We start from the raw sequence: 26289 nt of genomic DNA, 5'->3' as shown, positions 1-26289 counted from the left end.
TTTTTTTTATGGCGGTAATAATAGTTGTTTCAGTATGAAAATATGAGATGGCTGAAAGAGGAAAAAAAAGAAAAAAAATAGATAAAATTATAATTTCACAATAAAATTATTTTAAAATATTTAAATATAAAATATGATTATTATATAATTAATAAATAATTTAAATTCTAGCCATCAATTCAAATTTTCAATAGTTATAATTTATAAAAAAATTTAGTTCATGAAAAATCAAAATATTTTTTTTTTCTTCATTAAAGAAGGCTCCATAAAATTATTATCTTATTAAGTAGTGTATACAAAGAAAAATAAAAAAAATATATTAAAATACCATTAACTATAATTAAGTAAAATGAAATAAATATATTAAGTTTCATATCGATTATATATAATGTAAGAATCATATAGAAGCATATTAAGTTTCATATATAATATTAAAATTCTCCTAAAACTCTAAGCAATCAGAATCTTATAGGATTCATCCAGTATAATGCAATACAAGTTTGGTTGGAGGGGAAAAAAATAAGTGAAATTTTTTATTTATAATACACTATTTAAAAAGAATATCTTATTGTGTTAGTAATATTTTACGTGTAGATTTAAAAAGTAAAAATATTTAAATTTATTTTTATTTTTATGAGTTAAAATTTTTTATAATCAAATATTGAACTCACTCTAAAATTTTAATTTAATATAAAATTTATCTATTTTTTTTTCTTTAAACTTAGATTTTATCTTTTATTATTTTATCATTTATAAATATTAAATGACCTTTTCATATATAAAATACTTTTGTCAAAAAAAAATGAAATTATAAATTTATATTTTAGTATCATCTTAATTATTTTTATTGATTGTCTAATTCTAATATTAATATAAAAAAAAATATTGCATTCATAAATGAAATATATTCTAATAAAAAATTCTTGATTCAATCATAAATAAGCTTTATTAAATTCAAATAAGAGAACAAAAAAAAGGGATATATCTACCTAAGAAAATTGTTTGATGTGCTATGCAAATTAAATGCACACTTCTTATAGGGTTGGCTTAAAACTTAGCTTGAGCCCAACTACCTTGAGTAAGGGAATGTATTTGCTGCTCTAGTTAAAATTGCCACACACTAAATACATGAAGAACACTTTAAAAAAAAAAAAAAGAAACAAAATGAAGAATAAATTAAAGTAAAACCTGACTTATAGAATAATTATATAATAGCTTTTGTAATTAAAATAATAATTTTATAATCAAAATATAATACTTGATACACTTTTATTGTAATTAAATTAAAAATTTTTTTTGTTTAAATTAAGGAGGTTTTTTTTATCTTTTTTATATTTTATCCTCTTTTCACTACTACATTTTTTTATATATTAATATTAGTTATTAATTTAACAATTAAAATGTAACACATAATATTTTTTTATTACAATTAAAATTGAAATATATCGTTAATATAACAATCAAAATGTATCACATTGTACTCTATTTTATTATAATTAAAATAATTTTTTTTTTCAAAACTAATAAATTTTCCCTCTTTTCTTCACTCATTTTTTTTTAGGATTTTAATTAATATGCCACAATTTCTAAAAGTTATTATCTAAACATGTCACATAATATTCTCTTTTTGTAATTAAAATATATATATATATTTTTAAATTGAAGACCTCTCTCCTTTTTTATTTTTCTATTTCTCTTCCTCCTTTATTACTCTATCTCTTATATATATTATTAATAATTTATTATATCTATTACATATTACTAATTTCACAACCAAAATATATATATATATATATATATATATATATATATATATATATATATATATAACACTTTCTAATTGCAATTTAATTAAAAAAAATTTTACAAATCAATGAAGTCTCTTCTTTCTCCTCTTCTCTTTTCTATGTTCCCTCTCTACTCACATAGCTCTTTTATATATTATTACTAATTATTAGTTGATCATTTAACAATCAAAATATATCACATAATATTTTTTATTATAATTAAAACTACTTTATTATATATTTTTAATTTGATAATCAAAATGTGCCACATAATACTCTTTTTTATTGTATTTGAATAAATTTTATATTTCTTTATTTAATAAATTTTTTAATATTTATTATAAAAATATTAAATATTATTAATTTTTAAGTTATAATAAAAAATCAAATATTAGAATATAATTTATTTTAAAAAAAATTTATAATTCTATAATATTATTACTAATAAAAATACTAATATTTTTCTAATACAATTTCATTCATATATAGTATTTAAGTAACAGGGTATTAATAAAGTTCAAGATGTTGATTGATATGATGTAATAAGAGAATATCTATGACTAATTAAAAGATGATAATTCAAAAATCAAACTATTTAAAAACCTATTTACATAACAACATTAAAGGAAAATATCTATGAAGCAAAGAATATATAGTTTTTTTGAGACAAAAAGTGTGCACATGTGATCCAAAGCAATAAGCATGAATGTATGAAGCGTGGTGGGAGTGTCATGTGTGGATATGCACTATCATAAGCTGTACCATATGTGAGGGCCCAACTTTGTAGCCTTTGACTTTGTGTCTTGTTTTTGGGGAACCAAGAAAACTTCACACTACTCTTACATCTGCATCTCTTTTCTAAACGTACACTATATCATTACCAAATAATATATCTTAATTTTATGATCTTTGTTTCGTGTTGGGTTGCTCGTTAGAACGATGAAGGGTTGAATGTTAAATGTTGGCTCCAATAGTGCTTCTTTCAAGTACAATCTCCCTTTACTTGTTTAATGATCCAAATTAAACAGACAAGCTTTTGTCATGCCTGTATATACTCCCTGTAATATCTTATTGACTAACACTTCAATACCACATTCAACATTAATGATGAGTTTCTTATTGGTTCCAATTTCCTTCCCTTTCATACGAAACAATTCCATCTTTTCCCTATACTTCACATTCTCCACTGTTCCCCGACCCCTCTCCGTTTCTTTCCCAAATTAGACGGACAAGCTTTTGTCATGCTTGTTTAATAATAGCGGGTACTATTTGTGCGTAGTTGGGAAATAGATAATATCGGTGTTTATAGTAATAGTAGTAATAGTATGTAGCCATGGAGAGGATTAGAATTCGTGACTTCTAAGGCCTTTACAGCAAAACCTAAAACCATGAAAGCATGAAATCAAATCTTAGTTACTTACTAAAAAAAGGTACAAAACAACTCACGAGTTTAAAAGTTTGGTTTAGGAAATGCCACAAATATGTCAATATATATAATTACATATACATATGATGATCAACACATTTTCATTAATAAATTTCATATTGTTTTTTATTCATAATATGAATAGGATAAAGATAAAACTGAAACATTTAAATAACGCAAAAAAAAAGTAAAAATTAAAGAACAGTTCATCCAACATTATTGTTAAGGAGAATATATATTAAAATTTTCTCAACCACAATTATGGATGAGTTTTGTAAACACTTATTCTAGCGTTAAAGAGTTTATCACTATCATGAGAAACGTGATATCCCTTTTTTGTTGGGTGAATCTAAACGTAATAATATATAGCTATATATATTAATACTAGTACTAGCTAGTATAATGGGAGCAATAGTGGTAAGAATGTTAAAATGATTTTGCTATTTAATTAGTACTATCTTTTTTATATCTAATATTTACTTTCTAGGAAAAAATGTAGTAATAATTTTGACAATATGTAGCGAAAAAAATGACAACTTCAATAAAAATGTAGAATATTTTAAAAAAAAGAAATAATTATATACAAAATACAAAAATATAATAAAAAAAAAGTTTATGACTACATATAATACATAAAAATAATTACTTGTAAATATTTATCGTATTAAAATACGAAGAGGGAGTTGTATATATGAATAGGGTAGTGTACGTTGGGGACAACCTAGGAAAATAGGATGTGGCCTGTTTTCCGGAAAAAGACAACCCATAATGCTAAAAAAGATTTCTGATCCTCTGAAGTTTGGAGAATATTACGGGTGAATGCCATTGCAAATTTGCCAGGAAGAGAAGAGCAGAAGAGGAGAGGAGAACTTATTGTATCACGTGATAAAGTTGATGATTGTGATACGATATAATAACGAGATGAGATGAAGGGTGGGGCCAAATGGTGATTTAATAATGCAAGTGAAGTGAATTAAATGTGTGGTCAGGGGGTTGTGTAGGTTATTGGGACCGTCAGGTGTGTACATCTGCATCATCTTCTCCAACATGCGCGCAACCAGATTCTCTCTTATAGAAAAGGCTTCTGACCACTAAAATTATTGTTTTTCATTTGAATATAATATATTAAGCATTTTTATATTTAGTTTTTACACAATATATTTTAATAAATAATTAATTATTAAATACTGATATAATTGATATTTTTTATTCTTAAAATAATTATTCTAACTTTTTTTTAGGTGTATTCTCTTGTTAATTAAAAATAAACAATAATAATAATTTAGTAATTTTATAATTAAATTTTAATTTTAAGTTACTCAATTAGCGTATAATGATTAATAAAAATAATATGAGCAGGAGACAATAAAAATTTAACCATAATATATTAATAATATAAAAAAAATTATATTGGTACTCAAAATTTTTTTATTTAATCAAAATTTTCTATTTATTAATTTAAATAAGAATACAAAAATATGATCAATTTGTATATTAATCTCATTTTCCTAGTCTGCAAAATAATACATTTTATTTTCATTTTTGATGGCGGTAATGAACCACAAATTTTTTTTCATTTTCATATTTTTGTTAATATAACTACAAAAGATTTTACAAATCTAATTTTTATAGTATCTAACTATAAAAATAAGACTAAATGTACAAATTAATAAAATTATATTTTGTTATTTAAATAAGAGGTAATGACCAAATCAGTACCCGAAAGATTAAAACGCTGACATTGCGGTACCTGACTATTGTTAACGATAAAATGGTACCTGGATGATTTTAAAATCTGACAAACGTATCCATAACCTGGCCGAACCTAAGCTCCGGTGAGGAGAATGCCTACGTGGTCACCGGATTATGCTGACATAACATGTTTTAATTGAGTTGTCATTTCTAATTAATTAAATTGCTAGCCTAGGTAGAAATTAGGTTAATTGGAATTCAATTTTCCCCTAAACCATTAGTCTTTGCCCTAATCCCAAATCAACAACGCTCTCTGTTCCTTCATTCGCAGTAGGGGATCCAAGATTGAAAGATGCATTCTGCAAGGGCTCGTGGAAAATCTGCAACGCTGAGAAGGCAGCCCTCGATGCAAGCCTGCGACGTGGATGGTGCTTCGGGCATTGTGAGTAAAAGTTACGATGGCTATTGCTTTTGTACCCTTCCGGTGGTTCCGTTGAAGTCGAAGACAAGTAGCAACCCTGATAGATGGTTTCTACGCTGCCCTCTGTGGAAGGTAAGATTGGAAGTGTGATGAATATGTGAGGAAGTAGAGTAATATCCCTTCTTGGTTTATCGTCTATTCTCATTCATTTTTAGATTTCGATTGTTCTCTGATGTTTGAACTCTTCGTGTTGTGCCAGAACACAGAAATGCGTTGCGGGTATTTCCAATGGTTGGATGAAATACAAGCGGAATGTGTGGAAGGAGAAGTTTCTTCAGAGAACAGTAATATGCTAGGCAAACCAGAACCCAAAAAGAAAGGCAGAATCAATGTTGACTGTGGGGATGGCCAGGAAATTCAAAGGATAATGATGGTACTGTCTGTGGTGAATGACATGAAGGAGAATCTGAAGAGGGTTGAGTTGTGCCTAATTTTTATGTGTATTTTGATTGGGTTAAATGTGGCTTTGATTATGTTTATGGTGGCTAAGTAGGTAGACATTGTAGATTATAATAGTATAACAGTCAGAGATTGGAATTTTGTAATCTTGTCCTCAATGTAATTGAGATAAATTAATGTATGCTGTGTTCTTGTTGTGCTTTGTTTGAGTTGTTGTTGTGGTGATTTAACCAATATACATGGAGTTTATGTAAGCCATGTCAATTAGTTTTGTAAACATAAACTGAATAAAACACCAAAATAACATCCAGTTATAACCATTAACTACTTAGAGTAACAAAGTTCAGGCCCCAAATAAGACAACCAAAATGACACATGTTCATAGTACCTGCTACAGACCCAAGATCACAGTAACAAAACACAGAAACACTAGGTTAGCACTTACATGCCATAATGGCAGTTGGGTGCATTTTAAGTAAATCATGTCCAAAATGCAAATAACAACAAACTAAAAAACCCAAGAATCTAAGCTCATTTCTTGTCATTTCTTGATGGCTTTGATGGTGGTGGTCCGGATGGCTTTTTCTTCTTCAAGGATGGGGTGGGCATGAAGCCTGTGAACCTGCTCTGGGTGGCTGGGCTTGCTGCTGCCATGGTCTCCCTAGTCACAGTTGGGAGCCTAAATGGTGCTGTAGGTTGGGCCTGAAGACTGGGCCTAGGTAATGGACCTTGAGGCTGAGGCCCAACATTGGATGGAGATGCAGGAATTTGGGTGGTGGTGCAGCTGCTGCATTTTGTGCTGGGGTTGGAGTTGTTGTAGTGGCTGCCATTCCTCTTCGAGTGGTGCTGCTCATTCCTCTTGGTGGAACTGTATTGCCCCTAACAAAAGATGGTCTGCCTCTCCTCTTTGGTGCTGGTGATGGTTCTGAGCTAGCTGGTGGAGCACATGGGTTGGTTGCTGCTGGTATGGTGGCTACATTAGGGGCTGAAGCACTTGCTGTAGTGTTGCCATCATTGATGTTATTCTGCATCAGTTTGTGCATTCATTAAATCAAATCTTCTATGGAGACAGATCCAACAGTTTAGTACAACAAGGTAAAATAAATCACTAACATTTACCTGATCAGGCTGAGTTTGTGGATGGTTTTGAGTGAGCTCTTCCTCATCTGCAACATATGCAGCGTGTGCAGCCTCCATGGTCTCCTCCCAGTTAGCTTCTTGCTCCCTAGCTTCATCCTCATCAAGATCTGGTTCTTCAGCTGCTGCTCCACTTCCTTTGTCAGGACAAGTTCTGCTATTATGTCCAGCCTTGCAAAAAACACATGAGATAGGAGAAGCAGCATTAATAAAGTTCTGCTATAAGGTAAAGTAAATGCATTTAAGTAATGGATTTTGTTTTGCTCACCCTTTTGCAGGTTTGGCATGTTATCTGTCCATATCTTCTCTTGGCCTTGTATTGGCTGCCAGAACTTTACTCAGTGCTATCATTTCTTCTCTTCTTTGTAGGTCTGCCAATAGGCCTCTTGTATGGAGGGGGCAGACATGGCAGCCCTTCGTGATGCTCCCAGTACTCCTGACTCGGTATGCTATTAATGTGAAACATATAAGTTCTATTATAAGCCTCGATAGTGAGTTTGTGATGGACATAGTCTTCAGGTTTCTCGTTCTTTCTTTGGATTGCTGCAATCCCATGACAGCATGGTAGTCCAGTGAGCTGCCATTTTCTGCATGAGCATATCCTCTCTCGTGTATTGACTCTGACTCTATGCTGCCATTTTGTTACTTCAAACTGATTGTGCTCATCATCACCACACCATTGTGCTTCCCAGTAATTGGCTTGTCTTTTTTCTTTCTCTAACCTACTGACCTGTACAGGGGCTATTTGTCCAGTATAAGCCATCAGTGAGTCTTTGTGAGTTGCCATTGTCTTCATGATGTAGAACCTAAGCTCCTCAAGCATTGTCAAGATGCTCTTCCCCCGAAGTCCCACAATTGTTGAGTTAAATGATTCACAGTTGTTGCTTGTCAAACTGTCTATCTTTGGCCAGTCTGAAAACCTTGATCTCGACCACTGTTCTTGTTCAAACTTTGACAAATACTCCCAAGCCTGTTTGTTGATCCGTTTCACAGCTCCCATTGCATCATTAAATTCCTGATCAGTAGTTGCCTTTGCACATTGCCAAAATGTTGCCTTAAGTTCCTTATCCTTCCATCTCTTGTTCAGATTTCTCCACATATGCATACAACAGAATATGTGCTTCACCCCTGGCATGACGTCCTGTAATGCTGGGATTAAACCCTGCATTGAATGGTAACCACAATGAATTAGAGGACATTTGAAAACTAATTTATGTATACTTACAGGAACTCAAAAAACATTAAGATAGTCCACATCACCTTTTGCTGGTCTGACATAAAAACCCAGCCATTCTCATTGAAGTCCCCAATGTCTGTGTGCAACTCCTCCAAAAAGAATCTCCAATTTTTCCTAGTTTCTGCATCAACAACCCCCATACGCTATTGGAAACAGCTGATTGTTCGCATCCTGACCAACTGCTGTTAATAATTGCCCTCCAAAGTACCCTTTCAGAAACGTTCCATCCAAAACAATAAATGGCCTACACCCTGCTCTAAAGCCATTTTTGCAAGCAGCCAAACAGATGTACAAGTTTCTGAACTTAGGCAACCCCTCTGGCTGTGGAGTAGTCCCCATGTTGGCTCTTGAACCAGGATTTGCCTTCATGATTTCGTTAAGGTAGTCTCTGAGCCTTAGGTATTGATCTTTCTCTGTTCCCTCGATAACTTCCTTGGCTTTGACCATAGCCCTATACATCATCCTCTCGTTGACTGAGATGTCATACTGCACTTTAAACCATTCTTGTGCTTCTCTCTGCAGCATGTTGGGATGGATCCTCAGCTTTGGGACCAATTCCTCAGCAACCCAAGCACATGAAACAGATTTACTTTTGTTACTCCTGGGGCACGTATGCTCATCCACAAATGTCTTTATCTGAAAGGATGCTGGGTAGTTGGTCCTGGCACAGTAGCACAACCAAGGGCAGTCTGGATCATAGCAGATCACCCTACACCTCTTCCTCTCATTCCTAAGGTAGAACACCTATCTCCCAATTTGTATGTTGTACTTCTGCACTGCTGCTTTGAACTGCTCCATGGTCTCAAACTCCATATTCAACTCCAGAGTTATTTTTCCATATGGCGTGTTGGGATTATGTTGAGGAAATACAGTTTCCTCTTCGTCATCAGTTGCAGGGGGGCTACAGAGTTCTTCGAATTCATATTGGTACATCTCAGGTTCACTATCACCATCTTCTCTATTCGGGTTAGGCACCTCTACCCATGGTGCTTCATCCTCATTTTCAGGTACAATTCTTTGCCCAGATGGTTGAGGCCTTGGATGATTTCTCCTTGCATTATCCCTCCCACTAGTTTGTGTTACATTATCTGCTGTAAAGTCAGTTGAGATACATGAGAATTGAAGCAATTTCTATTCACATCTACTCTAACTAAAGAAAAAAACTAATTTACCTGTTGGGTTTTCTGTAACAGGGTCCTCTGCCCTTTCCTCATCCACGAAAGGTTCTCGAAATTCAGAACCTCCATTGAGACCAGCAACATCATCATCATTGGTCTCCTCGGTGGGTTCATTCCCAGCTTCAGCTTCTCCATGGTTACTCTCATTTACACCCTCATTCTCGGCAGCTCTTCTTTCTCGGGGTAAACCACTAGGGGCTAGTCTTGGATGTCTCTTTCTAACCTTCTTAGCCGGTTTCTCCGGAGCTGATGCTCCTTCAGTGTCCTTCTCCGCATTCCCGTCATTGGCAGCTTCTTCCCCTGCACCACTCTCACCTTTGTTCGACTCGTTAACATCAACAGTTGCCTCAGGTACACCGTCATTCATATTCTCCTTCACAGCCACACTCAACCCCATCTCCAATTCATTAACCTCACCACTGGTCTCATTCACACCTTCATTCTCCGTCTCATTAGCATGACCGTCAACCTTATTAGTAACTTCATCCTCCTTCACACTATCACCATCTGGATTGACTTCAACCACACTATCACTACTACCATCAGAAAAGACTTCTTCATCTATGATTTCAGGGTTTGCGTCAATGGGGTGATCAAAATATAGGTGTACAGTGTTGTCATTCTTCATCGCACTCTCACACATTCTCATGACTTCAGCATCTGTCCTAAGCACTCTAAGACCCTTACCTAACTCTAAACCAGGTTCTAGCCAGTACACCTCACTGTATCCAGGGTAACCCAAGTCTAAAAATAAACCCTCGACAAAGAACATGTTACATGTCTCCACATTCACCCTGTGTATCTCAGTTACTAAACCCCCGTCATATATCATATTACCGTCAACACCCCTTTTCAAGGCACCCATGTGATGATAAACAAAGGTAACTAGACGATCCATCTAAAAAATCGTAGAGGGAAGATACAATGAATAAAACAATCAACATGATAATAATGCTGTCGACAGAAGGCACGTAAATGAGAGGATGGAGTGAAGGTGAACTTACCTCTACGTAGCGTTCTTCCTTGCGAAGACTGGGGTTGTGATGATGCCACTACCAACCCCTCCCTGTTGACGCTACGACTTCGACAATGTCTCTCAAATCCTCTTCGTTCTTCTTCGCGCCAAGTAACCAGGGCAACGTCTCTCTCTCTTTACGTGACCCTTCAATTTTACTCTTAGTGAAACACTAAGTCACAGTAACTCACCCAGCAGTAACAACACTTGTTTGATTTGGGATTAGGGCAAAGACTAATGGTTTAGGGGAAAATTGAATTCCAATTAACCTAATTTCCACCTAGGCTAGCAATTTAATTAATTAGAAATGACATCTCAATTAAAACATGATATGTCAGCATAATCCGGTGACCACGTAGGCATTCTCCTAACCGGAGCTTAGGTCCGTCCAGGTTATGGATACGTTTGTCAGGTACCATTTTGTCGTTAACAATAGTCAGGTACCGCAATGTCAGCGTTTTAATCTTTCGGGTACTGATTTGGTCATTACCTCTTTAAATAAAAATTATATTACTCAATGATTGATATTTATTGTTGTGTATAATGTAAATAGGATTAGCTCAAATGACATAACATTATCTATAATTTTATATAAATAAATTATAACTTATATAAAAAAAATTATCAATTATATATAGTTTATGTCTTCTATCTAGTTATTATAAAAAATTTAATTAGATTTATTATTCATTCAATAAAATAAACAAAAATATTATAATTTAGATATGATAAAAATAAAAAAATTACACCTTAACAAATATGAATATTATAATTATGTAACGACTAAATTTTTAGTAGGTCTAAATACTATCAATTATTAAGCGCCACTTCTGAGTAAATTTATAAAACTCTAGACTTTGTACTTAGGGCTGGGCATGGTTTGGATTTTTATTAAACCAATTTTTGAAAATCCAGTTTTAAAATCAGTTTCTTTAAACAAAAATTCAATTTTCAAACCATAATTTTTTTAAAAGTAAAATTAATACTAAAGTCATTTTAAAGTGTATAGGTTCATTACAACTAGAATTTGGTTCTTTATAAATCTAATGACAATAGCTAATCTATATAACATTTAATCATTCTCAAGATATCAAAAGAATACCACTAAAAAATCTCTCTAAAATCTCTCTAAATCATCCTCAGGTGCCCAACTACTGCTTCCAGTGCCTTAAGCACCTTCAAGACTTCTCCATGCAGCTCTACAATCCTTTCATCGGCCGCAGCATAAAATGGCACCTCATCTATCATGAAAATGATTTGGCATCAGAAACATTCCAATCTTTTAACCAAAAATGTATTTAAAAAAGAATGCTCATTTTGTTAGGTACATAAAAATGAGAACAGGAATCTAAACTTAAGTCAAATTGGACTCTGCACAAAAATTAGGCTCAAGAAAAGAGCATCGACCAACACAAATCTAATTGAACATAGAATTTAGCACACCTTAATAATCCAAAATCACTAGTTGCTGTTAAAATACAGGGAAAATCATAGGTTCATTATGTAAAATTACAGGAGAGAATGCTGTCTCTGGATCTTCCTTCCCTGATATAAGTACCTACAGACATTTAATCCAAAGAAACAGCAGCCAATAAAACTTCAGCATGATTCATAAACTAATGCATGTTCATATATCTCGCAAGACAGCAGCAGTGTTTAAATAAAAAATTCATATAAATTGAGAGTTATGTACTCAAGAATCTACTGCTGCAGAATCAGAATTCAGTTTCTTTCTGCACAAGGCACCATTTTTCAAAAGGGGAAGCATTTTTATAACTCATAAATTTCTTTAGGGATATGCAGCCTAGTATATCTAATCTAATCATGCAATTAAACATAGGTTCAGAACTTCCCTAAACAACAATAACATGAAATAAAACTAAGATTCATTCAGAGGCCCAGATTGGCAGTAGTAAATCTAACAATTTTCGGTTTTTACTGCCTAATTCTGCAGAAAAAGCTTTGGTGTATTTTATTGATTCTCAACTATCCTTAAGCTTAATCTCAGCCCCAAGTGTTTGATTAGCATTCAATCATCACAATATAAAATCATATATTTAGAAGATCAATTAAACATTCGCCATAACATAATCAAGCACAAATCCAGCAACACAAACTCAACCAATACAGCAAAATTTGCCCATTCAATGATGTAACAATCTAAATTCACTCTCCTCATACAATTTGTGAGTAGAGTGCATGGTGAAGTAAAGTGATGAAGACAGAAAAACTAGTAAGTTAATCACCTGCACCAGTGTGGATAATTACAACAGCCAACTTGATGTTCCTCCCACGAATCACAGCCCTGCACACAAACAACCCCAAACACATTTCTGAAAAATCAAGGCCAAGAAATGAAAACAAAACCAAAATCCCACATCCAAAACCAACACAATACATTCAAATTGTAGGTCATGCTTGGATGATATTGAGCTAAAATCACAAGTGTATGACTCAATCACGAACTATCTTGAAAGTCTTACCATGCAAGTCTAAAATTCTTCTCCACTTTCAGTTCATAGTAATTGAACTCAAAATAAAAGCCATTATATTCATAAAGCAAATAAAACCTCAAACTTGCCTCAACAACAATTCCTTGTTCCACTACATCTCAATATACATTACATATCTCCATTCTCCAAAACAAGACAGCAGCTTCCTCAACATACAATCCGTGCTCAATTATATTACTTTCTTATGCAACATCCTCAAACCCCCCAAACAATAGCTAAAAATCGACATTTTCACTTAAAATGCAAAAAGTAAACACTATCATTATCTACTTAGTTAGCTGCCATTGTTATTGTTGTTCACTCATAATGCTGAATCGTACCTTCTCCAAAACTCCACCATCCAAACACGCACTTAATAGAAAGAGAGAGAGAGAGAGGTTTTACTTGATGGAATCGAGATCGGAGCAGACATTGAGCCACTGAGCAGGGTCACCAAACACGTGCTCCGCCCTGAACACAGCACCGAGGACGGCCGGAACTTTTGTCCGGTGCTTGAGGAGCCAGTCCTTCTTGAGGATCCCACCGACAACCGTAGGAGGCGGTGGCGGTACTTCAGCGTTGGAATCCTTGGGCTTGCGTTCGAAGAGGTAGATCTTGGAGAGGTCAGAGAGGGCGAGGGTGTTGATTGGGTCACGGCGAGAAAAGGCGGACGGCGCCTTGAGGGTACCCAGAGAACGGAGAAAAACAGAGCTGGGTCACGGCGAGAAAAGGCGGACGGCGGAACCGCGGATGGCGGAACAGAGCAGTGGCGCGACGCGCTCGTGGTGGTGGTGGCAGCTACGAAACTGCAGTGCCGGTTGCCTGCTCCGGTGCGGCGGTGCCGGCTGCGGGCGAAGGAGAAAAGGATTCGTGACGGTGCTCTGGATCTGGATTTTTTGAGAATCAAAAGTTAAGAATTAGGGTTTTGTGAGATTTGGATTTTAATCTGGATCTGGATCCGGGATTAAAACCGTTTAAATGGATTGGAGTTAAAACTAAATTATAAAATAAATTTGGTTTGGTTTGAATTTTTTTTGGTTTAAAATTGGTTCTTTTTTAATAGTTTGGTTTGAATTTTTTTGCCCACCCCTATTTGTACTATATATACACATAAGAATCTGCTATGTTATCAGATTCGTATATGTTAGTCGGGTTTTATATGTCTTATAATTTTAGTATTAAAATTCAATTACAGATAATAATAGATAAATTATCACAAAATTTTCAAAATTAATTATGTGAAAAACTACGGTGTTACACTATATATATAAACTTATATATTATTATTAATTAAAGTGATAAAATATAATGTGTATATATAAATATTTATTAATTATTAAAATTTAATCTGACATATTAAAAGCAATAGATTTAATATTGTATGTATTGCCAGATTAATAGAAATAGTTAATTTATTATCTATATTTTTTTAAGTTAAAAAAAAATATTTTTAATTATTTAATAAAATGACCCTTAAATAGTCTTTCAAAGTAATGAGAAAACTAGTTAAATAAAAATTAAAGCATTTCAGACTTTTATTAGGCTAGCATAGTAATGCCTCGTACTTTTACAAAAGCTATTTGTCCAGTTCTTTAAGAGATAATTAACTCCGTTTAAAAGCTTTCATTTTTGTTGGACCCACATGATAACACTTATCTATATTCTAATGGATATTTGAGCATTTCCAAATTCGGAACGGCACGGAAGAATTCACCGCAAATAAAAGGAGAAGTCTATGAGACAACATCTTTTTCCTTTTCTTACTAATGCGAAACAAAATATTATATGTCCCATCCCCATTTCTATCGGTCATTCCCATCCCCTTACTATCGGCCATTCTCATCTCTATATATAGGTCCGTATCTTCTTCTCATAAACACAAACTTTCACTTTTACTCCCATCTTCTTCTCCAACTTAGCTTTAATAATGAAGAGTATAAGGGGATGCATATCATGCATCCTACCATGCGGGGCATTGGACGTGATACGAATAGTTCACTCCAATGGCAGCATTGAAGAGCTGCTCGCACCATCAAGGCTGCTGATGTGATGAGAGCTCATCCTAACCATATCCTCAAAAAATATTCTTCCTCCAACCTCGTCATCATTCCTCCCGAGGCTGATCTCCATCGCGACAATATCTACCTGCTCGTTCCCCTCCCTCCCCCTCCCCCTCCCAACCAACACGCTGCGGCAGTACATCAGCAGCTCTCTACCTCCACGCTGAGTATCAATGCACCACAACCAGAGAGGCTGCTGTTGAGCGGGAGAAGCTATTAAAGGTTACTTGGTTCCTTTTCATGCCAATTTTATATATATATACTATTATTTTTTGTTCTAGTTTTGCTCCTTCGAAAGAAAGTTTTCTTCTCATACTTAAAAAGGCATCAATCCAGCTGTTGATACATAGTCATGTTTAACTTGCAGGATGCTTCGGATGAATATTTGAATACTGAGAATGTTGGTTCTACTGGTTATGTAGAAATCAGTACCATGGCAACAATTTCTTTTGTTGTGATCGCTTCTTGTTTCTTGCTTATGCTTTACAAATTAATGGCATCCTGGTTTATTGAAGTTCTGGTGGTTCTATTTTGCATTGGTGGTGTTGAGGTGCGTTATTCTTTTCCAGACTTTGTTCCAATTTATTACGATCACTCCCTCACGCCTCCTTTCCGTGTAGATTAATATTAGTAATCCATTATTGATCATTTCATAGTAACGAGTTTCCTTTAAACTTTTAGGTACAAACATTTTTCTAACTGTCCAACTCTTCACATTTCACATATGTGGCTGATGATTATGTTGATTGCTCTCTTCTTTTTTTCATTAGTAAACAAATTAAAAAATTGGTATCAGGGTCAAATTAATAATTTTAAGAATATAACTCATTTAATCTATGTCATGTGTCAAAAATCTAATATATTATAATCTATTCAACGAATGGACCGTGCCGGGATATACCTAGTTCGCATCAATGTTTTTCATGGAATCCAGACACGTGTGCTTGAAGATACTTTTTATGTAATAGTGTTATGTACATATGTACATAGGATTAAGGAGGGGGCGGGGGCCTAACATGGTGCTTAATGTTGGCCCCAATAGTGCTTCTTCAAGGTACAATCTCACTTATCCTACTTTGAGTAGAAAACAAGCCATTTTTCAATCCACTTGTTTAATCAACTAAATAAAACAGACCAAAATATTATGATAAAGAAAAAAAAACAGACAAAGAATAGTAAATTTTTGTCATACTTGTATATAATAACAAACAAGTGTAACTACCCGTGTCATGCACGTGCCATGCACGTGATAAGATCGAATAAAATATTAAAATGATAATTAAATAAAAACAGAAAAATAGGATTATAAAATTTGTAAAAAATAATAATAAATAAAGTAAACCTCTAATAAAATTTTTATTAAAAATTTAAATTGTAAACAAATTAAAAAATTGGTATCAGGGTCAAATTAATAATTTTAAGAATACATTGGTACTTTAGTTTACTCTATTGATCGAATGGCATCCAATAAAGAAAAAGTGATGTTTCACCTAAGAACGGTTAAGCTTTTGGTTGTACATCATGTGATTTCCATTTAACTGCATTTCTCATACATAATTGTGCTTAGTTGCTTAGTGCTTTATGTAATTTGCCAACTTATTAAATATGGAAGATAAATGCAAGTGGGTTTTAGAATAAAAAATGTAGGGAGAGAAAAAATATATATAAAGAGAAAAGAAGAAAGCGTATGTATTGTGGGTAGGAAATGGAAGGATGTGGAGAATGAAGAAGAGCATAAGGTGATGTATATCATGCATCCTACCATGCGGGGCACTGGACGTGATCCGAATAGTTCACTCCAATGGCAGAGTTGAAGAGATCACCACTCGCACCATCAAGGCTGCTGACATCATGAGAGCTCCTAAGCATGTCCTCAGGAACTATTCTTCCCCCAACCTCCTCATCGTTCCTCCCCACGCTGAACTCCGTCGCGGAAACATCTACTTCCTCGTTCCCCTGCCTCCCCCTCCCAACCAACACACTGCAAAAGCAGATCAGAAGCTCTCCATCCCCACTCACACAAGCCTCTGAGTCCCCGCCGTTTCTGAGTCCCCGCCGCCATCCTCTCACCATCTGTAACCGCTCTCATGGTGAAAAAAAAAGAAAGGAAAAATATTAGTATCTTTACTATTTAGATAACAATAAAAGGACAAATTTTATTAGCCTTAAAATTGATAGATCAAATTAATCAAAAAGTAAAAACTAGAGGAATAACAAGTGTAATTACCCGTGCCATGCACGTGATAAGATCGAATAAAATATCAAAATGATAATTAAATAAAAACAGAAAAATAGAATTATAAAATTTATAAAAAACAATAATAAATAAAGCAAACCTCTAATAAAATTTTCGTTAAAAATTTTAATTGTAAACAAATTAAAAAATTGGTATCTGGGTCAAATTAATAATTTAAATTGTAATTAAACTCCGTTCAAATACTGTGTATTTCGGCAATTTCAGTACCAAATCCTTAGGCACAGAAGAACTCACCTTGAAAAATATCTGAAGCATAGCATCTCAGATTAATGATAGCCCTACAATTACCAAGTAATTCCACTAGTGCAAATAAAAGGAGAATTCTATGACACAACAGCCTTTTCCTTTTTTTTTTTCTTTTTCTCTTGTTGCCCATACACATGCACTTAGACTAGCCCTGAAATAAAATATTGTTTGCTACGGTATGATGATAAATTCATACGTACCGATATGTTTAAAATACGGATAAGTAATAATAAATCATGTGGAATTTATTTTCCACGTCAGCATTTATTTTTTTTAAATATATATTATATCACCACTTTTACTAAAATATCTCTTTAATTAAATAAAAATAAAAATATATTTTTTATTTAATTTTACAAAAAGACTTAAACATCTTTTTTTTATTTAATTAAATAAAAATATCCTTTTAAATTAATCAAATTTTAGAATTCAATTAATCCTAATTTTATAATTTCAAATAATTTAAACAACAAAACAAAAACATATTAAAAAAATAAAAATTAAAATTATTCTTAATGTGGATTAAACATATTATAAGAACAAAAAACTAAAATCGTTCACGCCTCTGAAGATTTCTGAAATCTTCTTCTCTGCTCTTGCTATCCTCTCTCTCTGTCTCTCTCTGCTCGATATCTATCAATCTTTCTCACTGTGCGTCGGACGCAAGATCTCTCCCTCTCTCCTCTCTCCTCTCTTGTCTCGCAATCGAGCTCATCGCCGGTGTTTCAACGTCTCGCGGCCTTCCCTAGGCTCCTCCTCTCCGGCGACAGAAGCACTCGTCGGATCGTCGTCGCCCGTCGTCTTCTGGTTTCAAGTATTCGCCGTCGCGAGTCGCCGTGGATCGTGGACCGTCGTAGGGTCGTCACTTGCTTCATCGCTCGTCCTCTTCTGGGCTGGGATCCTCTTCGTCACCCAGTCGCCCTTGGTAAGTCCATGCATCATCACTTCCCCTGTTCTCCCTTTCCCAGATTGCCTTGAGATGATGTTGAATTGGTAATCAATTAATTTGTTAGTGATTGAATCTTGAATTTGTTGCTGTCTTGCTGAATAATGACCGTGTTTAATTTTTTTTTCTTTGCTAAAAATCATCAGAGTTGATTATCATCGAACCTTGAATTTGTTGCTGGCTTGCTCAAACACCCCCTATTATCTTTTCTATGCACTACTTGGGTATGTTACAGTTTTCATATGACCGGGCTTACAATTTGTTGCTGTCTTGCTCAAACACCCCATATTATATTTATCTCTACAGTCTTCATATTGTACATTGCTTCATGATTTCAGTTTGTTTTTGCATGATATACTTCAACTGATAGCTTGTTTCCCCTGAATGAATTAAAATAAAGGTGAATCACTAGTTTCCTTAATCACTTAGGTGACACCTTTGAGAAGGCTTTTGAGGTAACTTCTCTGTCTTATATGTTTCCACCTTGGAATTGGTTTATGTCCACAGTTCATAACAAGTTACATGGCTTTGTTTGAATTAGTTGGGAAATGTTTCTTCCACGCTTGAAACATCAAACCTGATCTATGTCTATTAATGATGTTTTATTATAGGGTAACAATGTAGTAACATCTTGCTTTTAGAAAAAAACAGAATTGTTAACTAGCTGAGACACATAGTTAACTACTAATTTGATTCTTCATTATCTGGTGTATGGGAATTGTATCATTTCAAGTATTGAAACAACATAACATTGTTCATCTCATTGCTGCTTCTCAAATTTCTTCAGGAAGGTCGAATGATCGTGGAGAGCAAGACAGCAGAACCTAAGACTCAAATCCGGCTTAAAAAAAGTCACGGGGACTAGGGGTGTGCAAAAAAACTGGTTTCACTGAACTGAATTGAAACTGAACTGAAACTGTTTTAAATAAACCAGTTTTTTTAAATAAAAAACTGAACTGAAACCATAGTTTTTATGAAAACCAGTTTATTAAAAACCAGTTTTTATAGTTCAGTTTAGTTTTAAACCAAATGAAAACTGGTTTTATTTAAACTCCAAAATTAGTTTTTACATACTCTTTCTCTCTCCTCTTTCTCCCCCTCCTCTCTCCCTTCTCTCTCACTTTCCGCTTTCTTCCTTCTCTCCATTCTCTCTCTCTCTCTCTTCTCCTTTCTTTTTCTCTCTCTTTCTCCCTCCTCTCCTTCTCTTCCCATCTCTCTTCATCTCTCCCTCTTTCTCTTTCTCCCTCTCTCTCCTTTCCCACCTCTCCCTCTCTCTCCCCCTTCCTTCCTCTCACTCCCTCCTTTTTCTCTCTCTCCCCTTTTCTTTCTCTCTCTTTTCTCCCTCCTATTTCTCTCTCTCCCCTCCCCTCTTTCTTCCTCTCTCTCTCTCTCCTTCTCCTCTTCCTCCCCCTCCTCTCTCTCTCTCTCTCTCTCTCTCTCTCTCTCTCTCTCCTTTTTCTCTCGCTCTCTCTCCATCTCTTTTCTTTTTCTCCCCTCTCCTTTGCTCTCCCTCCCTTTCCCTTATCTCTCTCCTTCCCTTCTCCCTTTTCTCTCTCTTTCTCTCTTCCTCTTTTCCCTCTCTTTCCCCTTTTGTTTCTCTCTCTCCCTCCCTTCTCTCTTCCTCTTTCTCTCTCTTCTTTTTCCCTTTCTCTCTTTCTCTCTCCCCTTTTCTTCTTTCTCTCTCTTTCTTCTCCCCCCTCTCTCTCTCTCTATCTCCTCTTTCTACCCTTTCTTTCTCTCTTTTCTCTTTCTCTCTCTCCTTTCCCTCTCTCTTTCTCCCTCTCCTTTCCCGTCTCTCTTCCTCTCCCTCTCCCCTCTCTCTCCTTTCTTTCCCTTTCTCTTCCCCTTTCTTTCTCTCTCTCTCTCTCTCATCCCATCTCTCTTCCTCTCTCTCTCTCTCTCTCTCTCTCTCTGTCTCTCTCTCTCTTCTTTCCCCCATCTCCCTCTCTCTCCCTCCTTTTTCTCTCTCTCTTCCCCTCCCCTCTTTCTTCCTCTCTCTCTCTCTCTCCTTCTCCTCTTCCTCCCCCTCCCCTCTCTCTCTCTCCTTTTCCTCTCACACTCTCCCCCTCTCTTTCCTTTTTCTCCCCTCTCCCTCGCTCTCCCTCCCTTCCCCCTTACCTCTCTCTCTCTCTCCTTCCCTTCTCTCTTTCTCTCTCTTCCTCTTTTCCCTCTCTTTTCCCTTTTGTTTCTCTCTCTCCCACCCTTCTCCCTTCCTCTTTCTCTCTCTCCTTTTTTTCTCTCTTTTTTTTCTCTTATTTTTCTCTCACCTCTTTCCTTTTTTCTCTCTCCTCTTCTCTCTCTTTCTTCTCCACCCCTCTCTTTCTCTCTCTTTTCTACCCTTTTTTCTCTCTTTTCTCTTTCTCTCTCAGCCTTCTCTAACTCTATACCCTCTTCTCTCTCTCTCTCTCTCTCCCTATTCCTCTTTTCTCCAAAATAAGAGAGAAAAAGAGAGAGAGAGAGAGAGAGAGAGAAAAGAGAAAAAAGAGGGGAGAATGAGAGATAGAAAAAAGAAAGAGAGGAGGAGGAGAGAGAGAAAGAGAGAGAAGAGAGGGGGAGAGAGAGAGAGAGAGAGAGAGAGAGAGAGGAGGGGGAGAGGGAAGAAGAGAGAGAGAGAGAGGAGGGGGAGAGGAAAGAAGAGAGGGAGAGAGAGAGAGGGGAAGAGGGATAAGGAAAAGAGAGAGAGAGAGAGAGAGAGAGAGAGAGAGAGAGAGAGAGAGAATGAGAGAGAGAATGAGAGAAAGGGATAGAGAGGGAGAAAGGGGAGAGAGAAAGATAGGAGAGGGGGAGAAAGAGGGGCAGTAGAGAGAGAGATGAGGGGGAGAGAGAGGGAGATAAGGAGAGAGGGGGAGAGAGAGAGAAAAGGAAAAGGGGGAGAGAGAGGAAGGCAAAGAAAGGGGAGGGGGAGAAAGAGGAAGAGAGAGAGAGAGAGAAGAGGAAGAGAGAGAAGGAAAGGAGAGAAGGAGAGAAAGAGAGAGAGAAATGGAGAGAAGGAGAGAAAGAGAGAGAGATAAAGGAGGGGAGAGATGGAGAGAAAGGGAGAGAAGGGTGAGAGAGAAAGAGAGAGAGAGAGAAGGGAGAGAGGGAGAGAAGGAGAGAGAGAAGGGGGAAAAAGAGAATGAGAGAAAGGGATAGAGAGGGAGAAAAAGGGAGAGAGAAAGATAGGAGAGGGGGAGAAAGAGGGGTAGTGGAGAGAGAGAGAGATAAAGAGAGAGAGGGGGAGAGAGAGAAAAGGAAAAGGGGGAGAGAGAGAGAGGAAGGCAAAGAAAGGGGAGGGGGAGAAAGAGGAGGAGAGAGAAGGAGAGAGAAGAGGATGAGAGAGAGGAGAAGGAGAGAGAGAGAGAGATAAAGGAAGGGAGAGAGGGAAAGAAGAGAAAGAGAGGAAGAGGGGAGGAAAAGACAGAAAGGGAGAGAAGGGAGAGAGAGAAAGAGAGAGAGAGAGAGGAGGAAGAGAGAGGGAGAGAAGGAGAGAGAGGGAGAGGAAGAAAGAGAATGTAAAATCTAATTTTATATATGTTAAGAGAGAGAGGGAGAGAGAGAGAGAGAGAGGAGGGAGAGAGAGAGAGAGGGAGAGAAGAAGAGAGAGAGGGAGAGAGAGAGAGGGAGAGATGGGAGAGGGAGAGGGGAGAGAGAGAGAGAAGGGGGGAGAGAGGAGGGGGAGAGAGAGAAAATGTAAATTATATATGTTGAAAGTTAAAACTAGTTTTAGCCTAAAAACCAATTTAAACTAGTTTTAGCCTAAAAACCAGTTTAAACTGGTTTTTTCAATTAAAACTGGTTTTATTTTTATGAACTGGTTTAAACTGGTGCACTGTATTATAAACTGGTTTAAAACCAGTTTCTTATGTGACAAAGTAGTTTGGTTCAGTTTCTAAACCATTTAAAATAGTTTAGTGCAGTTTCAGTTCAGTTTATGAAAAAACTGAACCATGAACACCCCTAACGGGGACGATGAATCACAACTCAAGGCATCTCGAGAAGTATTGCCAACTATGTAATCGTGTGTTCTTGCCTCACTAAGTGAAGGCACAGACTGTATAAGCTATATCAGAGATGTTAATAGATTTTTTTAGTTTGAATAAGATGGTTCTATGCAGATCAGTAATGACACATTCAACCATTATAAAATCATAAGAAAAATACTAAACCGGAATTTCATTGTCAGAAGTTTATGGCGGAACATCATAATGTTTTTTAACCATTGGATTAATGAGTAGTTTTCAACCTTTTACTCCTTTGAATTATCAACCGCTTCTGATAGCATTTCTAAATAGAAAATTGAGTTTGTAATGACAGTTTAGTTGAATAAAATGTTTATGTTCTTAAGTAACTGAACAAGCATAATTTCACTTTGCTTTGGTTGCAACTTGCAGGTGGCAATGGCAACGGCTGCCAAAGCAAAACTACTTCTTCGCGAGCTAAAAACTGTTAAAGCAGATTTGGCTTTTGCAAAAGCCAGGTATTCTCAACTAGAAGAAGAAAATAAAATGCTCCGCGACCGCGGTACCACTACCACTAAGGGACAGAACCGTGAAGATGATGATATGATATTGGTTATTTGTTGTTCCCTATTTCAAATTTGATATGACAACACCTATGAAGCACTCATACAAGCATAACAAAATTTGAAAGCATCTTCCAATTTCATGTGTTGTTTTATCTAAACATGAGTTATATGTCTGAGTCTCATAAGTTTATAACCTCATTTTTGCTGGAGATTATTTTTTTCATCCCTTCTAGCTTTTACACCATTGCATGTTTGCCTATCATATACAGCATTGAAAGATAGTTGAAGTGGTACACATTTAGTGGTTGAAGGCAAGAGCTTTCTTTTGCTTCAAGCATGCTATGGAATTGTTTATTATATGCATATATACTAACTACCCTGTGTTATGCATATATCCCAAGAACTCATTGTGTTTTTAACAACAATATGATCATTTAAATATGAAATTTTAGGTCCTATATGGCTATGTTTTTGTAACTTGTACAGATTCGGTTTCAACTGGAGACGCTTCTTGCCGAGAAGGCTCGCTTGGCAGGCGAGAATGAGGTATATGCTAGGGAAACCATTTCCTAAGGGAGATTGTGGAGTACCATCAGCTGACAATGCAGGATGTAGTGTACCTGGATGATGGCATCGCCGAAGTCCCAGAGGTTTATGACAGTTCGAGTGGGGTGTCCCGGATAACGTCTTTCAACCCATCACCATCAGCATCACCTCTTCGAGTGGTTATTCGGAACTCAGAAAGTTCACCTATTCTCCCAAACGAGATGTTAACTGTGATATTGATCTATACAAAGTTATTCTTTTTCTTTCTTTTTGTAACTTCTTGTAATTGAAATTGCACTTTTTTCTGATCTTTATATTAGGAAAGTATTGGTATTCTGATTCAATGCATTAATAGAAGTCAAATTATCATAAGAAGATTAATAAGTTAAATAACAACAAAACCAGCCAGAGATTTTGGATGGTGAATTTTCTGAACAAAAATCCTATATTATATGGTACAGTACTACAGTGGCCTTAGAATCAGAATGTTACAAAGTATCAGTAGCAAGTCCAAATCAATTCATTCCTTTCTTTTGCATCAGAAGATGCACAATCAAGCTTTGAAATGACTTCATCTTACTGCCTCATCTTAGAAGTAATTAAAATTCTCTACTAGTAAAATAATATTAACCAGTACAAGTAGCTAACACAAGTTTATATATACTTGTAATTGTTTCATATAACGATACCATATAGGCATTTACGCAAATGATCTCATTTCATGTCCTTTATATACTTTTCAACAATCATTACTGTACTTTAGAAAGACACCTGGAACTAACTCAGCTCATGCCTCGTATGAAGTATTTAAGTAATAGTGACTGAATTTTCCTTTTTGACCATTCTCTGAAAATTAATCTTTACTGTCATTAGTATTTATTTTGGTCTAGTGAGATGGAGAACCTATTTCATAGTTAGACCATTTTTTGAGCTACATACCTATTTCAAGTGACAACCAGGATTATGAAACCATTGTATATTGTTTGATCATAACTTTAGTTATTTATAACTAATCTATAACAAATTAAAGAAGCAATATCACAAGTGAAATGATGTTGATTATCCTTAATCTCCCTTCTTACAAATAAAGAGAAACAAAATGTTCATCTAATAAATTCAGAATAACCTATAATTAAAAGCATCTTCACATAGTTCTTAATTAAAACTACCGCCTACTAAATTATCATAATATATAGAAAAGGAAACTATCAGATCAAATGCAATAAAACAAAAACATAAAACTACATAAAGATTGTGTGAAGTGAAGCAACACTCCTTGCGGGTGTGTTTCATAAACCACATTCGGAAATATTTGTCACTTTTACACTATATATGGCAGAAACTGCAGAAATAGACCTTCATTTCTTAATGAAGAGTCATAGACTTATAATGAACTTCCTCTAGCTTATAGGGTCATTAGAAGATACACTTAACCTCTTACTAGTATATTATATGAACATGATGCGACCAGTTCAATGTGACTCCTCCGCATTCGACGTTCTCAAAGTGTAACCACGAATGCCTCCGGCGAAATTTTACATGTGTTGTTGGTGTATATATACCAAGGTTGCTTCTTTCAAAAATGTAAAAAGCTTCATAGCAGAAAAACATCCTGGCTTGTATTTATAATATCTTAGAATAACTGGAAGAATAAACTAGTAGAACCATCACCAAATGACCTCAAGTCTGCTGGTTTTACCAAAGCCCTGCACAATGGGCAGGTCCTTTCCCTCTCAAACCTGGTAAAATAAGAGAGCAAGAAAATAGAAAGGAATAAAAATGAAAGTAGCAAGAGAGATTGAAGCACTGTAAGATCAGTGAATTTGGCTTCTCTAACGTTCACATTCAACAATCATAGCCACTAATTTGAAAATAACAAACAACAACAAAGCCTTATCCCATTAGGGGTGGTCAGCTACCTTTGAAAATAAAATAATTTAAAAATTTGAAACATACAGAATCCTGTATGATAGATAAATATATCTGCAATTTTCTCATCAACGGCTATTATTGCGCATTCTACTACCTAAAGAGTCGGGTATACTCTAGAAAAGCAAAATCTAGGACCAGATAACTCTATGCTAAAAATTAAAAAGCATAACATGAAACTTCTGAGTTAAAATCGATAAAGATGAAGCAAACTACTGCTACATTTGAAAATAAAAAAACTCATACATACAGGTAACCAAGTGCCAATTCAAAATAAATAACAAAATAATTTCAGATTACTATGCAGACCAGTATATATAACAACAAAGCAAGTCTCACCACTCTGATACACAATCTTCACAGAAAATGTGTTTACAACGAAGTAATATTGGAGCATGCATCTTCTCTTGACAAATAGCACAAAGATCACCAGCCGCAATCACCTGCCAGCAGATAAACCCCTTAACTTGCATGAAAAACTAGCATACAAGAAAGGAAAAGGCTACAAAATAATTATTAACAGATAGTGAAGTATGGTAAGAACAACTTATAGGAGGCTATAAAGTTCTTAACAACAGACTTCGGTTATTCATTCAGCACCACCAAAATTAACGAGCCCACAGTACCTGCTCTGATGTTGCATAAGAACCATAATGCACTTCTTTCCGTGACAATGCCTTCACTGCAGCAAAGAAGGCTTGCACCTGACAACCAACAGACACAGGGTTTAAGAAAACCACCACCAGTGACGATGTAATCCACAAATAGTTTAAAACAATAAACAAACGACAATCCCAACTAAATGACATACTTATCATGGAAGATGCTTCCAAGAATGATTTATACAACTGAAGTCTACATCAAAGAAATGAAGCACAAGGAAGATTGGATATATAACTAAATTTTTTTCCCGGAAAAGACAAACTGATTGGTTGATAGCTGCATTCAGAATTATAA

General features: G+C 35.4%; 2 protein-coding genes, 2 long non-coding RNA genes and 1 pseudogene across 4 annotated transcripts; 1 reads left to right on the top strand and 4 right to left on the bottom strand.

Annotated features, from left to right (window-relative positions):
• Nucleotides 1-5174: 5174 nt before the first annotated feature.
• Nucleotides 5175-10014, bottom strand: LOC148569323 (uncharacterized). Its single transcript, XM_088484988.1, has 2 exons — nucleotides 9394-10014; nucleotides 5175-5235 (listed from the first exon to the last, which is right to left on the bottom strand). Exons 1-2 carry the CDS (start codon nucleotides 9984-9986, stop codon nucleotides 5175-5177), a joined length of 654 nt encoding a protein of 217 aa, XP_088341114.1. The 5' UTR covers nucleotides 9987-10014.
• Nucleotides 7257-8057, bottom strand: LOC148569324 (uncharacterized). Its single transcript, XM_088483435.1, has one exon. The coding sequence runs from the start codon at nucleotides 8055-8057 to the stop codon at nucleotides 7257-7259; it is 801 nt and encodes a 266-aa protein (XP_088339561.1).
• A 1286-nt stretch (nucleotides 10015-11300) lies between the features above and the next one.
• Nucleotides 11301-13295, bottom strand: LOC148569322 (uncharacterized). The gene is made up of 4 exons (XR_015880759.1): nucleotides 13250-13295; nucleotides 12599-12657; nucleotides 11796-11910; nucleotides 11301-11593 (listed from the first exon to the last, which is right to left on the bottom strand). It is a non-coding gene; the product is annotated as an uncharacterized LOC148569322 (long non-coding RNA).
• Nucleotides 13296-18757: 5462 nt separating this feature from the next.
• On the top strand, nucleotides 18758-23983 carry LOC148569321 (uncharacterized; annotated as a pseudogene).
• An 824-nt stretch (nucleotides 23984-24807) lies between these two features.
• LOC148569320 (uncharacterized) lies at nucleotides 24808-26036 on the bottom strand. The gene is made up of 3 exons (XR_015880760.1): nucleotides 25959-26036; nucleotides 25672-25775; nucleotides 24808-25142 (listed from the first exon to the last, which is right to left on the bottom strand). It is a non-coding gene; the product is annotated as an uncharacterized LOC148569320 (long non-coding RNA).
• Between the last annotated feature and the right edge of the window lie 253 nt (nucleotides 26037-26289).

Source organism: Arachis ipaensis, chromosome B4, assembly GCF_059453495.1.
Source record: "Arachis ipaensis isolate K30076 ecotype BB chromosome B4, ASM5945349v1, whole genome shotgun sequence".
Lineage (NCBI taxonomy): Eukaryota > Viridiplantae > Streptophyta > Magnoliopsida > Fabales > Fabaceae > Arachis > Arachis ipaensis.
The sequence above is the reverse complement of the archived record's forward strand: the minus strand, read 5'-3'. Positions and strand labels throughout refer to the sequence as shown.

Coding starts and splice junctions, on each gene's coding strand:
- LOC148569324 (XM_088483435.1), bottom strand. CDS start 8,057: ATGCCAGGGGTGAAGCACATATTCTGTTGTATGCATATGTGGAGAAAT.
- LOC148569323 (XM_088484988.1), bottom strand. CDS start 9,986: ATGAGAATGTGTGAGAGTGCGATGAAGAATGACAACACTGTACACCTA. Junction 5,236..9,393: donor GGTCTCAATGGAGGTTCTGA/ATTTCGAGAACC, acceptor TGGATCCCCTAC/TGCGAATGAAGGAACAGAGA.